The 12,837-nt window shown below is 49.4% G+C and overlaps 1 protein-coding gene across 1 annotated transcript in view; it reads right to left on the bottom strand.

Annotated features, from left to right (window-relative positions):
• Positions 1–5,053: 5,053 nt before the first annotated feature.
• LOC149997774 (NACHT, LRR and PYD domains-containing protein 1-like) overlaps positions 5,054–12,837 on the bottom strand; it is a 37,449-nt gene continuing 29,665 nt past the window's right edge. Inside the window, exons 11-14 of the mRNA XM_090257501.1 lie at positions 12,263–12,388; positions 8,037–8,178; positions 6,163–6,198; positions 5,054–5,854 (exon numbers count right to left, since the gene is read on the bottom strand). Coding sequence (XP_090113627.1) covers positions 5,550–5,854; positions 6,163–6,198; positions 8,037–8,178; positions 12,263–12,388 — 609 coding nt within the window. The 3' untranslated portion in view covers positions 5,054–5,549. The remainder of the gene's footprint in view (positions 5,855–6,162; positions 6,199–8,036; positions 8,179–12,262; positions 12,389–12,837) is intronic.

Raw genomic sequence — 12,837 nt, forward strand, 5'->3', positions numbered from 1 at the left:
TAACAGGTGCATTAGTTCTAAGACGGCACCAGGAGATCAGGTCATTGCTTCAGCGCCCCATGTTAGGTGCCATATAGTGTCAGCCAGTGGCCATTGGCAACAAACGGTAATAGAAATCCCCAATTTGGGGGGCAGTGAAGAAGGAATCTTTGTGGAGTGCAAATGGCTCAACACTGAACAGCAGAGCTGCAGAATAACAAGCCTGTGAGGCGGCTCAGTAGAGCTGCAGATCAGTGATGACTCAGCACAGCTGGGGAACAGCATGGCTGCAAGGCCGTCCTCAGTGAGGTGGCTGTGTGCGGCTGGACAGCTCTGCTCTGCTCCATTCTGTGCTCTGTGTGCTCTGGTCTGGCAAGGTGTCTTTGCTATTGCAGCTCCAGCCAGGGAAACACAGTCTTTAGTTCCCTTTGGAAAGGGAGATTGGGTCCTCTGAGCCCAGAGGAGCTGACATAAAAAAAAAAAAAAAGCCTTCACCCCAGTCCTTGATTGGTCCGTTCTCATGCAAATGAGGATTCAAAATCCTGATAGCTGTTTTGGTCCCCAAAGCACTGTCCTGATTGGTTGAAGTGGAACACTTGTAATTGGTCAGTGAAGATGGAAGGGGGCAGAAGATACAGTTGCATGGCTCTGATTGGACAGGGAATGTTTCAGCGCTATTGGTGGAAATAGGATCCAGGAACTCCTCAGTGAGGGCTGGCTCAGCTGACCGTGCACAGTGCAGGAAGGCAGGTCATTGTGGGAGGCAGGCATGTCACTGCAGGCTGCTCCCTGAAGTGTGGCTTGTGTGAGAGGACCCTGTCAAGTAACGGCTGCGAGGCTCTGTTTTAAAATTTGAGCCCAGTTAACCCCCAGGAGTCCTTGGTAGGATTCTTCTTTCTTGGGATGGGCTTGAGGTGGGAGTGAGACTACGAACCAGTCACTTTGTTACTTAATTTGCTGAGGAATTGTTGATGCAAGTGACGCTGTTGCCCAGTCAGAGGCTAGAGGCTTTATGGGTATTGCCAGGTTTGTATCCAAATACGTTGTGTGGTGTGGAAATTGTCCTGTGGGAGCCCAAACAATAAAGCTCTTTTCTCTGCACATTCAACAGAAAAGACATTGGTACTAGCTTAAGCGAAAAAGGGGACAGTTAAAAGGAAGCAGAACGTTTCCTGAAGCTCAAGGGCACAGATGAATTGTGGATTTAGCAACACAGTGGAAACAGCAATTGGAAGGCTGAGCATTCTGGATGCCCGTGGTCTCCATCCTTCATCCCTGCTTCTCTTTGCCGATCTGTTTGCTTCATTTTCTCTCCTATTGCAGGCTGGTTCTCTCTGTAATTCCCAGTAACTGGGCCCTGCTGACATCTCTGTGGCTGGTCTTTTGGGGCTAGGGAAAAGGGCCACTTGTGTAAACGTGGCCATTCCTGCAACAATTGAGCCTGTGGGGGGAGGAGCTCTGGTGAAAAAGGAGGGAGGGCCAGGCAGGCAGCGCAGGAGGGTCCATCACACTCCACACCTGGCGGCCATCACGGGAGCACTGCCCCTCCCCCCAGCACAACACACAAACATCGCACACACAGCCATCACTGCCAGGCTTTCCCTCATCTGCAGTATTTCAGAGATGCCTGGGCCTAACACAATCTACTTTTACTGTGGAAAACAGCAAACAGTTAAGGTCTCTGCTGAAGGGACCCAGTCCCCAGGCACTCCTGCTCCTGCCAGCAGAGGTGAAGGGGGCGGTTCCTCTGAGGAGGGTGGACAGCCCCACTGTCAGCTGTCCTGGGAAGTGGTTCATCTGGGCCAGGAGGACGTGGGTCCCACCTGTGGGGTACATGGGTCTGGTCCCGACAGTACCGTTATTTTTGTCTGGTTTTGGTATAAAACGTCGGCACAGATGCTGTCAAGTGGGGCAGAATTCAGATCCTTAAAACATCCACTGGCTGCATCCCACCGGTAAAAGGCAATTAGTATTTCTTGGAATTCAGGGGATGCCACCGGGTATTTAATGAAATAATGAGTCCAGGCCCACAAAGAGGAATAGAAGCCCATGGTTTGGGCAGTCGTAGTCTGTCTGGTAGTAGGAAATAATGACCTACTTTCAGATTTATCTTCTGGGCCCATAGTGAGCAGTAACAGTCCAGCCTCAGGACTCTCTGCAGCAGATTTGCGTTTCCGAGTTAGGAATGACAGTGAGTGTTTTCTCACAGAGGCCGGGGGTGGGGGTGGGGTGGGGACTGAGTGGGTTGGAGGGTGGTCAGGAGGGCTGACTCTGCAGCCAGCCTGCCAGAGGTTGAGTCCCAACTCCACCACTTAGTTTCTGTGAGTATTTAGGGACATCACCATCTTTCTGCCTCCATTTTTTTGGTAAAATGAAGATGATAGTAGTACCTGTCATGAAAGAGTTTGTGATAGTTAATTTTATGTCAGCTTGACTGGGTCATAGTGCCCAGATATTGGGTCGAACATTATTCTGGATGTTTCTATAAGGGTGCTTTTAGATGAAATGAACGTTTACATTAGTAACAGTGAGATTAGTAGAGAAGATTGTCTTCACAGTGTGGTCAGTGTCGTGTAATCATTTCAAGGCCCGAATAGAACAAAAGACTGACATGCCTGAGCTAGAGGGAATTCTGCCAGCAAATGGCTGCATCAGCTCTACCCTGGGTCTCTGGTCTGCAAGCCCACCCTATAGATTTTGGACCTGTCGGCCTTCATAATCATGTGAGCTTATTCCTTAAACTAAATCTCTCTCTATGTATACACACCCTATTGGTTCTGTTTCTGTGGATACCCTAATACATGCTTGTCATTAAAGTTTAATAATTTATAGATGTAATACTTATAGGACTGGCCTGGTGGCTGCACCAGACTATAACTTCAGTGTTTGCACCTGACTGGGTTCAGCTTCAGAGGTGTCCATATTCTCTTGCTCTTTGAACACAACCTGGGCCACTGAAAATATCCTCATATCTGCAGCAATGGTTGAGGGCGATTTGGGTTGCCCCAAATGTCATGATCTTTTTATGTCACCAAAAAGGGACGAGGACAGGGCCAAGGCAGTCTGTCCTGGTACAGCTTGGAATGTGTGGTTTCTTGACTTTGTGTAGGAAAGGATTCCAGACAGGTGTCCAGGTGATTTTGAGAGTATGTTTAGTAAAGTTCAGAACAGTGAAACAGAGGAAGCACTTAAGATAGAAGAAACAAGAACTCAGTAACAGAAGTGAGCATAGGCTGAGTGGTCTAGACTCAGGAAGGAAGTCACAGTGAGAGAATGGAGCTCAGGTGGGGCTGCTTTTGGCTCAATGAAAAGTTAGGCAAGAGGAGGACCCTTTGAGCTTAGGAGAAAGTAAAATTATGCACCCGAGAAAAGGTGGTGGTGGGGGAAGAGTACACACTGGGTCTTTTGTGTTAAGGTGGTTTTTTTTAAAAAAGTATTTCTCTCTTTTTAAATTTATTTACTTTTAGAGAGAAGGAAAGATGGGGAGAGAAACAGCAATGTGCGAGATAACGGGGGACCTGGCCTGCAACCTGGGCATGTGCCCTGACTGGGAATCGAACAGGCGACCTTTTGGTTCATAGGCCAGGGCTCAGTCCACTGAGCCACACTAGCCAGGGCTGGCTTGAGGGCTTTTATCTGTTTTCTGCAGGTGAGCATTTTAGGAGGTCTCAATCAGAATATCCGTCGGCTTTCCAGTTGTGTCCTTTAATACGCTGATTCATCAAAATGAGTGTACAGTGGGGTTTGGGATAATTTGGTCAGCTTCACCTCTAGCTTGGATTTGTCTGGTTCTAATTGCTTTTACTTTTGTTTGTTTTTTATTCCTGTGACTGAATTCGTTTTGGGGTTAGGCTGGCACTGATGGCACAAACTGGGTCTCTGTTATCTATCTCCCTGACTAGGGCGATTTCAGCTACCCGCTGTGCAGTTGGGGAAGAGAGATTAAACCATCTGCTCCTAAGTGTCCTGGGTTAGGGAGGATAGGGGCTTGTGATTTCTTATCTGGCTGTTAATTGCTCAGCTGTTCATTGAACTAGTTTGTCTCTGATTCCCTCAATTCACATGTAAAGGAATTTTTCTAGCTTCTTACTAATCTGCCTCCCTAAGAGGTGGTGTGGCAGGAAGTGGGAGGCTGACCCCAGACACCCTGCCTGCAGTGACCCTCTAAACACATGGCCCCAACAATCACCACAGCCCCAGCTGGGACTTAAATCTTGGAGGACAGTGTCTGGGACAGGCCCTGAGCTACTGGACTTCAGCTTTATCTTCCTGTGGAGAGCAGCTGGGTTTTCCCTTGAAAATGAACTGAATTAGAGCCTGTAAATGAGCACTGTCCTGTGCAATGTGATGAGAGGCCAAAGAAGAGACACCTTAGGCCGTGTGGTGGAGGGTAAGGAAAGTGGGCGAGGCCCAGGCAGATGGCAGGAAGAAGTGACTCTGAGGGAGGAGGTGACAAAGTGGGGAGGGAGGTACAATCAACATGGGCTGCTGGATATTGGGCAGGGGTAGCCTGGGTGGAGCTTTGCTCTCACTAGTTGAGAACGACATTGGTACAAATGACTCAACACCAATGGCCTTAATTCTAAGATTACTGATTCACTGGGGCCAAGGGGGTGGCCTACTAGTGGGGGAATTATTACCAGGGTGGATCTTTGAATCCCACGGATAGTACGGTAGCCAGGAAGAGAACTATAGGATATATTTGGGGAATGCCCCTTTATCATTTACCTATTCATAAATCCTCATTCAATGTGCACTATGTGCCAGGGACTGTCCTAGGCACCGGCAATACACTGATGGGTGGGTCAGACATGGTTCCGGCCTCAGGGAGCTCACCATCTAGTGGGGAGAGACCAGGAGAAATGTAATAGGCTCTAATGGGGTGAGGGACACAGGGTGCTCAGGGACACAGGGCAGAGGCACCTAAGCCAGCTGTAAGGACATGGAATCACTGTCCATGGCAGAAGTCATCTAAGCGAAGACCTAGGTCCCATTCCCTCTGTGGCCTTTTTCTCCACCCTCCGGGCTCTAGGAATCCATCTATATTTCAAAAACAACAAAGCACAATCTGAACTAAAAGAAAATTCAAGCTCAACATTGACAAGTAAAAAATAAATCTGTTTTTTCCCCTATTTACAAGCCACTTAAAATCCCCAAGGTGTTTATTTCCACTGTCTGTCTCCAGGAGAGGTGACCAGTTCCATTTTCTGCCTAGTCCCCCTGCATCAGAATGGCACAGAGAGGGCCCTAAGCTTGGCTGTGATGGCCACTGGATGAGGACCTTGGGTGAGGCTTCTGCAAGGTTTGCAGACGTCCTGCCAGCTGCCCATGGATGTTCCCTGAGATGCCGTTATCCCACCTGGACAGCGGGAATGCGAAAGCCAAGGGAGGCAGTCGGCGTGCCCATGGGACATGCTTGGGCTCGGACATGTAATGCCCAGGACAGGCATCACTAAGTTCCATAACTTCATAACAGAAGGCAGCTCAGAGGGCACCTCGTTAGCGGTGAAGTAACTGAGACCCAGGGAGCGGTCAGGCAGAGTCAGGAGTCACAAACTGGGGAGGAGCCCCTAGTGTCCTCCCTGGCCCCACTTCTCCTGGAGTTCCGCAATTAGGTGAGGATGGGTCTCCTTCAGGGCTCGGTAGACTTGATCTTTGCAGTCCCTGTCCCAGGACTTGCTGAAGCTGAGCAGCCTCCTCATCTTGTCCGGGTTGGTGGGCTCAGCCCGCATCCTCTCATACTGCTCGTCGCTCAGCACCCGTCCATACAGCTTGTCCAACACTGGGTCCACCGATGCCACTCGAGCCACCAGCTGCTCCCGGTGCCGGTCCACAAAGTGCAGTAAGGCTGGGGCATCTGGGAGTGAAGGTGAGGCTGGGAACAAGTAAAGAAGAGCTTTAACTACAGCCTCTTCTTCTGATGTCCCACCTCTAGTTCTTCCCTCTCCGCATCTGCATCCCTGGCTCCTCCCACCCCTGTGAAGACAAGGACCACCAGAGAGACACACCTGCCCCGCCTTATGTCAGCTTCCAGCCCAGCGCTCTGCCACTCCCCAAGGCCTGATCCCTTGTACAGTCTACAATGATAGAGCCCCTTCCATTCTCCCCTCCCTTCCCTCAAGGAGCAGATAGTACACCCCAGAAATGCCATGGCTCCTGTGGTCCCTGACAGCTGTTACTGACCCATCAGGCGTGGAGTAGCTTCAGGTCTGAGGTCTCCTGGAGGAAAACAGACAAGAAGAAGCCTCTGTAAGAGCGGAAGTTATTAACACCAATGATAAGTCTTGAAACTGCTACATATTCTCACTTTGGAGATTCTTGGATTCTTAAACAAGCTACAGACTCATTCTAATAGAATTTAGAGAAAGGATTGCAAGTGAATCCATTCCTCATGCGTACGGGGAAACTGAAGAGAGAGAGCCATTCCTACCTCACACTGTCGACATGTTTGAATTCAGTCTTGACCTGAATGACACCTGGTGGAGAAATAACTGAGTTCCTTGGTAGATAAATTCAACTATGAGATCTCCTTTTCTGAGTGGAGGTCTACCTCCTGGTCCTTGTTTGGCCTTCGTGAACCACACTGTTTATTTGGATTTTTATGCCAGAGTCAAGAATCAAGATCAAGTGAATCTCAGCGCCGGGAGTAATGGGTGGGTTTCAATGGGAGAGACAAACAATGGCAACAGCTACTTGCAGTTACTTGCAAGAGGAGAGGAGGGCGAGACCACAGCAGCCCCTGTGCCCAAGGCCTGAGAGCTTGGCCCACCCAGGCTCACTGAGCCCGACAGTGATGGAGGGGCGGGCAACACAGGGCAGCCCCGGATGCGGTGCCGGAGCCCCGGGTTCACTGGATGGAGGGAGAAGGGAGTTCCGCGTCCTCCATGCTGACTGACGGTCTTAGTCCATCCTGACTCATCCTCAAACGGGCACATCTGCTGAGCCAGGTGACTGGGATGGCAGAGTTTGAAAAACCAGAATATAAGAGGAATGAGGGAAGGAACTAGAGGTGCTTAACCTGCATAGGAGGAGACTTAAAGGAGGCTCCGGTTAGTCCTCAGGTCTCTGAAAGGCTATCGCATGAGGATGGAGATGGAGCCTCTGTCAGCTTTAAGGGGAGCATTAAGACTGAAGAGAGGAAGAGCCTAGCTTAGTATGAGAGAAAATAACAATATTGCTATGCTTATTAAGGACTGCTTCATGAGATAAGAACATATATCAGTGATTTAGTTTTTTCTGCAATAATACAAATTAGGTATTATGATCTTCATTTTATAAAGGAGCTGGATCCTCAAACGAGTTAAGTAATTTCCCTTAAATCACCCACGCAAGTAAGTGCCAGAGTAAGATTCAGACCTAGGTCTGATGCTGGGGCTGGTGTGCCCACACCCGTGACTGCGCCCACGCCAGGACTGAGTAGAACCCTTTCTCTTCCTCCACAGCAGCGAGCCTGTTGTAGCCGCTCAGGAGGCAGATTCAACTTATTTCAACAGTGGACAAGTGCTGGTTGTCCCTTAAAGGAATGTTTAGGGGATTTTGGTTCCTGAGGTTGTTAGTACTTGTTTAAAAGACTGCAAAATGTCATGCATTCCTGAAACTCATTATTTGATTCTCTCTCATCTAGGTTAATGACCTAGGCTAGGGTATCTACTATTGCCAAAATTGACTTAATTCAAACAATCATCTAATCATCCAGTTCTTATTCTTTCAGCTCAGATCCAATCTATTATGAGAATATTTGCCAGAGGCTTAGTGGGTATCACAGCCTGTTAATACAGGGCAGCGTGGAGAGACTAGAGTGCATGGGAGAGTGAGTGGAGATTAGAGTCAGATTAAACTGAGTTCAAATTCTGGTTATGCAGCTGTTATTTAACCAGAAAAATGAACTTCTCTGGGCTATTCTCATCAGCACATTGTAATAATACAAACTCTCTGTCTCTGTCTCTGTCTCTGTCTCTGTCTCTGTCTCTCTCTCTCTCTCTCACACACACACACACACAAACATACACACACACATTCTGTAACTGACTTTCTGAACTCCCCGCACATGACTTTACCTGATTTCACCAAGGCCTCCCATACCAGAGTTCCGTCTTCCTTGTGTCTTAGGTAGAGCCTGACACTTGACCTCAAATGGCCAACGTATAACTCACAGAAGAGCTGGGCTTCCCCGGGGCTCCGATAGCAGAGCTCTAGTTCCTGTAGAAGGAGTTGTCATGTGAGAAGCCATCATTCATCCTGCAAGTGGGGTCTCTCCCCAGCTGACACCTTCTTGGTCCTGCTCAGCCCCATGGGGATCCTTGGATGATCTGCACTGAAATTAATCGCCACTTCAGTCTCTGCTGTTTTCCTCATTTTCCACAAACCCTGACCAGGAGACAGAGGATACGGCTGTGTACCCCACAGATGAGTCAAGACTCATCTATAATGTAGTGTTCAACACATCCTAAACCAGGTCCTTCTTCCTCCACTTCACCTAATCTTGAACCCTAGTCCTCATATCTCTAGCTCAAAGCATGTCATCTCAATGGATCCTGCCCTTGACCCAGTTTCAACCAGGGAAAATTGATATCCATTTCCTTCCCTAAATCACATTCAAGATGACTTTTGATTATCAACTGTCTTCCAAACATGCTCCCTCCCATTTCCCCACACTCAGTAAATGGCGCTATCACCCACTGAGAGCTCACGGTCCAGATTTAGGCATCATCCTTACCTCCAACCCTTCTCTCCCATACACCAAGTCCCATTGGCTCTACCTCCAACATATCCCTGGATCCATCAACGTATCTTTGTCTCTACTTCCACCTCCCTAGTCAGGCCTCCATCAGCTCCTGACAGCTCTACTGCAATAGCCTTTTGTCTTGTCTTTTGTTGGCACTGTTAACTTCTTATCCATTCTTACCCAGCAGCCAGAATGACGTATATGAAACTGAATCGGGTCACATATTACCAAGTAAGACTCTCTAAGACATTGTCACTGAACTTAGAACAAAGTCCAAACTCTACATCAGGGCTACATGGTCAATGGGCTTCAGGAAACCCCAGTGTCTTGTGTGATCCCATCTCCCTCCTCTCTTTGCTGCAGTCATGGAGCTCTGCCACCCTGACCTCCATTTGTCACATGGAGGTGTCAGGGGTGCCTGCTCCTCTCTGCCTCTGCACCGGTAGTGTTCTGACACAAATGTCCACCTGACAGGACCCTTCTTGTTACTCAGGTCTCAGCTCAGATGTGGCCTTCTCAGGGACGCCACCCCGAGTGCCCAGTGTGCAGTAGCCCAAGTTCCTGTCGCACACGGTCTAGTGTGTTGTCCTCACAGTGCTTCACGGCCTTGGTCACTGTTTCTTTAATTATTTATGCAGGTGTCACTGCACTAGGATGTCATCTCCCCGAGGGCAGGGGCATGTCTGTCCTGCTCAGTGAACCGTCCCAACTGGAGACACCGCAGTTGGCAGTGGGTAAATGTTGTTGAGCAACTGAGTCATGTCTCTTATCCCTTGTTAAGAAGTGACAGCAGGGACTTCCGGCCAAGATGGAGGCTTAGACGGACACGCTAGGTCTCCCTCTACAACTAGAGAGGAATACAACTACTTCAAAACAAAGGATAACTAGAAATTCCAGAAAATAAAACTACATGGAAGTCCAACATATGAAGTTATAAACCAGCGGTGCCATTTGGGCAGGTAAGAGTTAAAGAGGGCAGTGCTGTTTGCGGTCGCACCCGGAGCGGCGGGCGGCGAGGAATCCCGGCTGCGCAAGTCCCTGGCGGTGCGCGACCCCAACGCTGGGGAAAGCGGCCGCCGCATCGCCTTGAACAGTGAGGCCCAGGGGGGCGGGAGGACGGATCCCGGTCTCCTAGTTGAATAACTGTGTGAATCCATCTTGGACCCCCGCCCCCAAAGAAAGCACCACAGGGCTGCGAAATAGGTCGCGGACAGGCAGGCGCCGGTCGCTGATTTGTGACGCCAAACGGCGCAGGTCGCTGGGTCATTACGAGTACACAGGCACTGCCCCGGACAGCCGGCCCAAGAAAACAAAACGCATCTGTCAAAATGAGGCAGACAACTATAGAAATCCCGGTGACACAACTCACCAGACAGCAGATAGAGAACCTGACAGATGAACAGATAAGAAACCTGTCAGAGGCTCAGTTCTGGGCCATTGTTATCAGGTGGCTTACAGAATTCACAAAAGAGCAGGAAAAAGATAAGAAAGAAGCGAAAAAATTTCATAACGAAAGGAACAAAACCGCATACGAGATAGAAGGTGAGAAAAAATCCAGAGTTCATTTCAACAAACTGGAATATGGAGAAGGAACAAGCAGTCAACCAATGCAGCGAGAGGAAATGGGAAGCAACAATGAGAGGATCAGAAACCTCTGGGACAGCTATAAAAGGCCCAACATAAGAATCATTGGTTTGCCAGAGAATGAGGAAGATGAACTAGAACTTGAAAAATTGAGTGAAAATATAATAAAGGAGAACTTCCCAGACTTGGGGAAGGAAATAGACTTGCAGGTCCAGGAAGCAAGGAGAGTTCCCAAGAGACTGGACCCAGGGAGAACCACTCCAAGACACATTATAATCAAAATGTCAAAAATTAAAGATAAAGAGAGAATCTTAAAAGCAGCAAGAGAGAAGAAAAGAATTATGTACAAAGGGGTCCCAATTAGACTATCAGCTGACTTCTCAAGGGAGACCCTACAGGCAAGAAGGGACTGGCAAGAAATATTCAAAGTAATGAAAATCCAAAACCTACAACCACGAATACTCTATCCAGCGAAATTGTCATTCAGAATAGAAGGACAGAGAAAGTGTTTCCAGGACAAAATAAAACTGAAAGAGTTCATTAGATCCAAACCACTGTTATATGAGATGTTAAAGGGACTGGTTTAAAAAAACAGAAGCTAGGGAGATGAAACAAAGGCAAACTAAATAGGCAACGAGAGTGGAAAAGGAACTGTGGGTACGGGAAGCATATTGGGGGGAGGTCAACAGGGAGGGGGAATGGGGAAAGGGAAGGAGATGATATAGGAATTGGGGATCAAGGTAGGAGGGAATGGAATAGACGGAGAGAGGTTGGGAGGAACTGTATGCACAACTAATGGACATAATCTAAAAGGGGGGGACAACTGGAGGGAGGGGGGCCACCGGGTGGAGGGGAGCAGAGGGAAGGAAAATTGGCACAAATGTAATATTTTAATCAATAAAACACATTAAATCTGAAAAAAAAAAAGTGACAGCAGGAAAATATAAGGTATTTATCCTTGAATCCATGTTTCCCCACTAAAAAGATAGATGTCACTTCCTCTTAGCTACTTTACGTCTATTCCATCTGTCATCATCCCTTACGATTGTGTGAAGACTCATCTGACAACAGAAGGGAACAGGACTGACCCTGGCCCCACTACAGACTGTCAGTCAGTGGACCCTACGGCCCTGAGCAGCATAATCTGGCCGCGGCGAAACTGGGTATCAGGGATGAGTGTCCAGTGGCCTGACCGCATCTGCCTCTGGTGGAAAGGGGGGACGAGGGAGGACAAAAGCCAGCCCCTGGTGTCCAGGACCTGCTCTGATGCTCACAGCCGGGCCTCAGGGTTTCTGCAAACACACGGGAGGCTGCCGTCTCAGCCACGCTGTCCTCCCGTTGGACACACAGCCTCAGGATGTCCCTTTCACACAGGTCGCCATGCAACCAACACAATGCCAAACACAGCCGTCCCACTACACTAGTGACTGCTGCTTAGTAACTGCAGCTTGTGCTGGTCGCGTCTGCCCTCCCGAGAGACAGTCACTGAGGCTCCCAACGACACAATTGCCCTGCCTTCTGACAACATCAGATCTAGACAAATCTCCATTTCCTTAGATCTTCCCCCAAGTTGCCTAACCAAGTCCCAAATCCTGAAATAGGTTTTCTGAGGCCCTTTAGGCCCACGGTTCCCATTGGTGCGTGTTCTCTGGCTGTGATAGGTGCTGACCCCAGTGTGTTCAGCCACAGGTGTGCTTTTGGTGGTTTTTCTTGGAGAGCATCGACACCCTGCAGCCCGGCACTTTTCAGGTCCCCTAAGTCCACCCCATTGTTGCCCCTCTCCTGAATGTGACCCTCCCTCCTACTAGCTTTCTGTCTCCCAATCTTTGAAGCCTCCCCTCTCACCCCAAATCCCACTTGCTGTCTGCCCTACCCCAGGTGGGCCTGTCCCTGGAAAAACCCTGAGACCAGCCCCACAGCTATTTCCAAGTGTGACCTCTGACCTCAGGAAGGGGGAACATCTGGGCTGCTCACCTGAGGGATTATTACCATCTCCTGTGAACCAGACACAGTGTATCGGGTGCCCATGTAGAGTGGGGTCAGCGGGGGCGGCTTATGTATTTGCACAAACTGGAACTTCTTTTCTTCATCGTCTATGGCCTGAGGAGCACACAGAACACTGATCAGGGGAGGAGAGCGTCTGGGTCTGTCTCAGAGATCCGCCCTATGGAATCTGCTCTGAGCAAGTGAGGTGGTGCCCCCACATGTTTCTGTGTATGGAGGGGGCTACACATGGGATACTGATTCCCTGGGTACCTGCACCATCTCCCCCTGACTGCTGCACGAGGGGCCCCACGCTTTGCCTCTGCCATGTTTGGGCTGCATTTGGGCAAGGCTAGGAAAGAAGTGAGAATGGAAGAAGGGGACAGCTCTGGGTATGGGACCCTCCCATCCTCTGACCCTGGGAAGTGGCTGATGAGGTATGAGTGATGAGTGACGCATCCAGCGGTGAGTGAGGGAGCAGTGAACCCAGCTGCGGGAGGCCGTAGGGGCCCAGGAGATCAGTCCGTGGCTGAGCAGGGCAGGGGCAGGGGCAAGGGTAGGGGCAG

The sequence above is a fragment of the Furipterus horrens genome, unplaced genomic scaffold (assembly GCF_987537825.1).
Source record: "Furipterus horrens unplaced genomic scaffold, mFurHor1.1.pri manual_scaffold_11, whole genome shotgun sequence".
In the NCBI taxonomy this organism is placed as follows: domain Eukaryota; kingdom Metazoa; phylum Chordata; class Mammalia; order Chiroptera; family Furipteridae; genus Furipterus; species Furipterus horrens.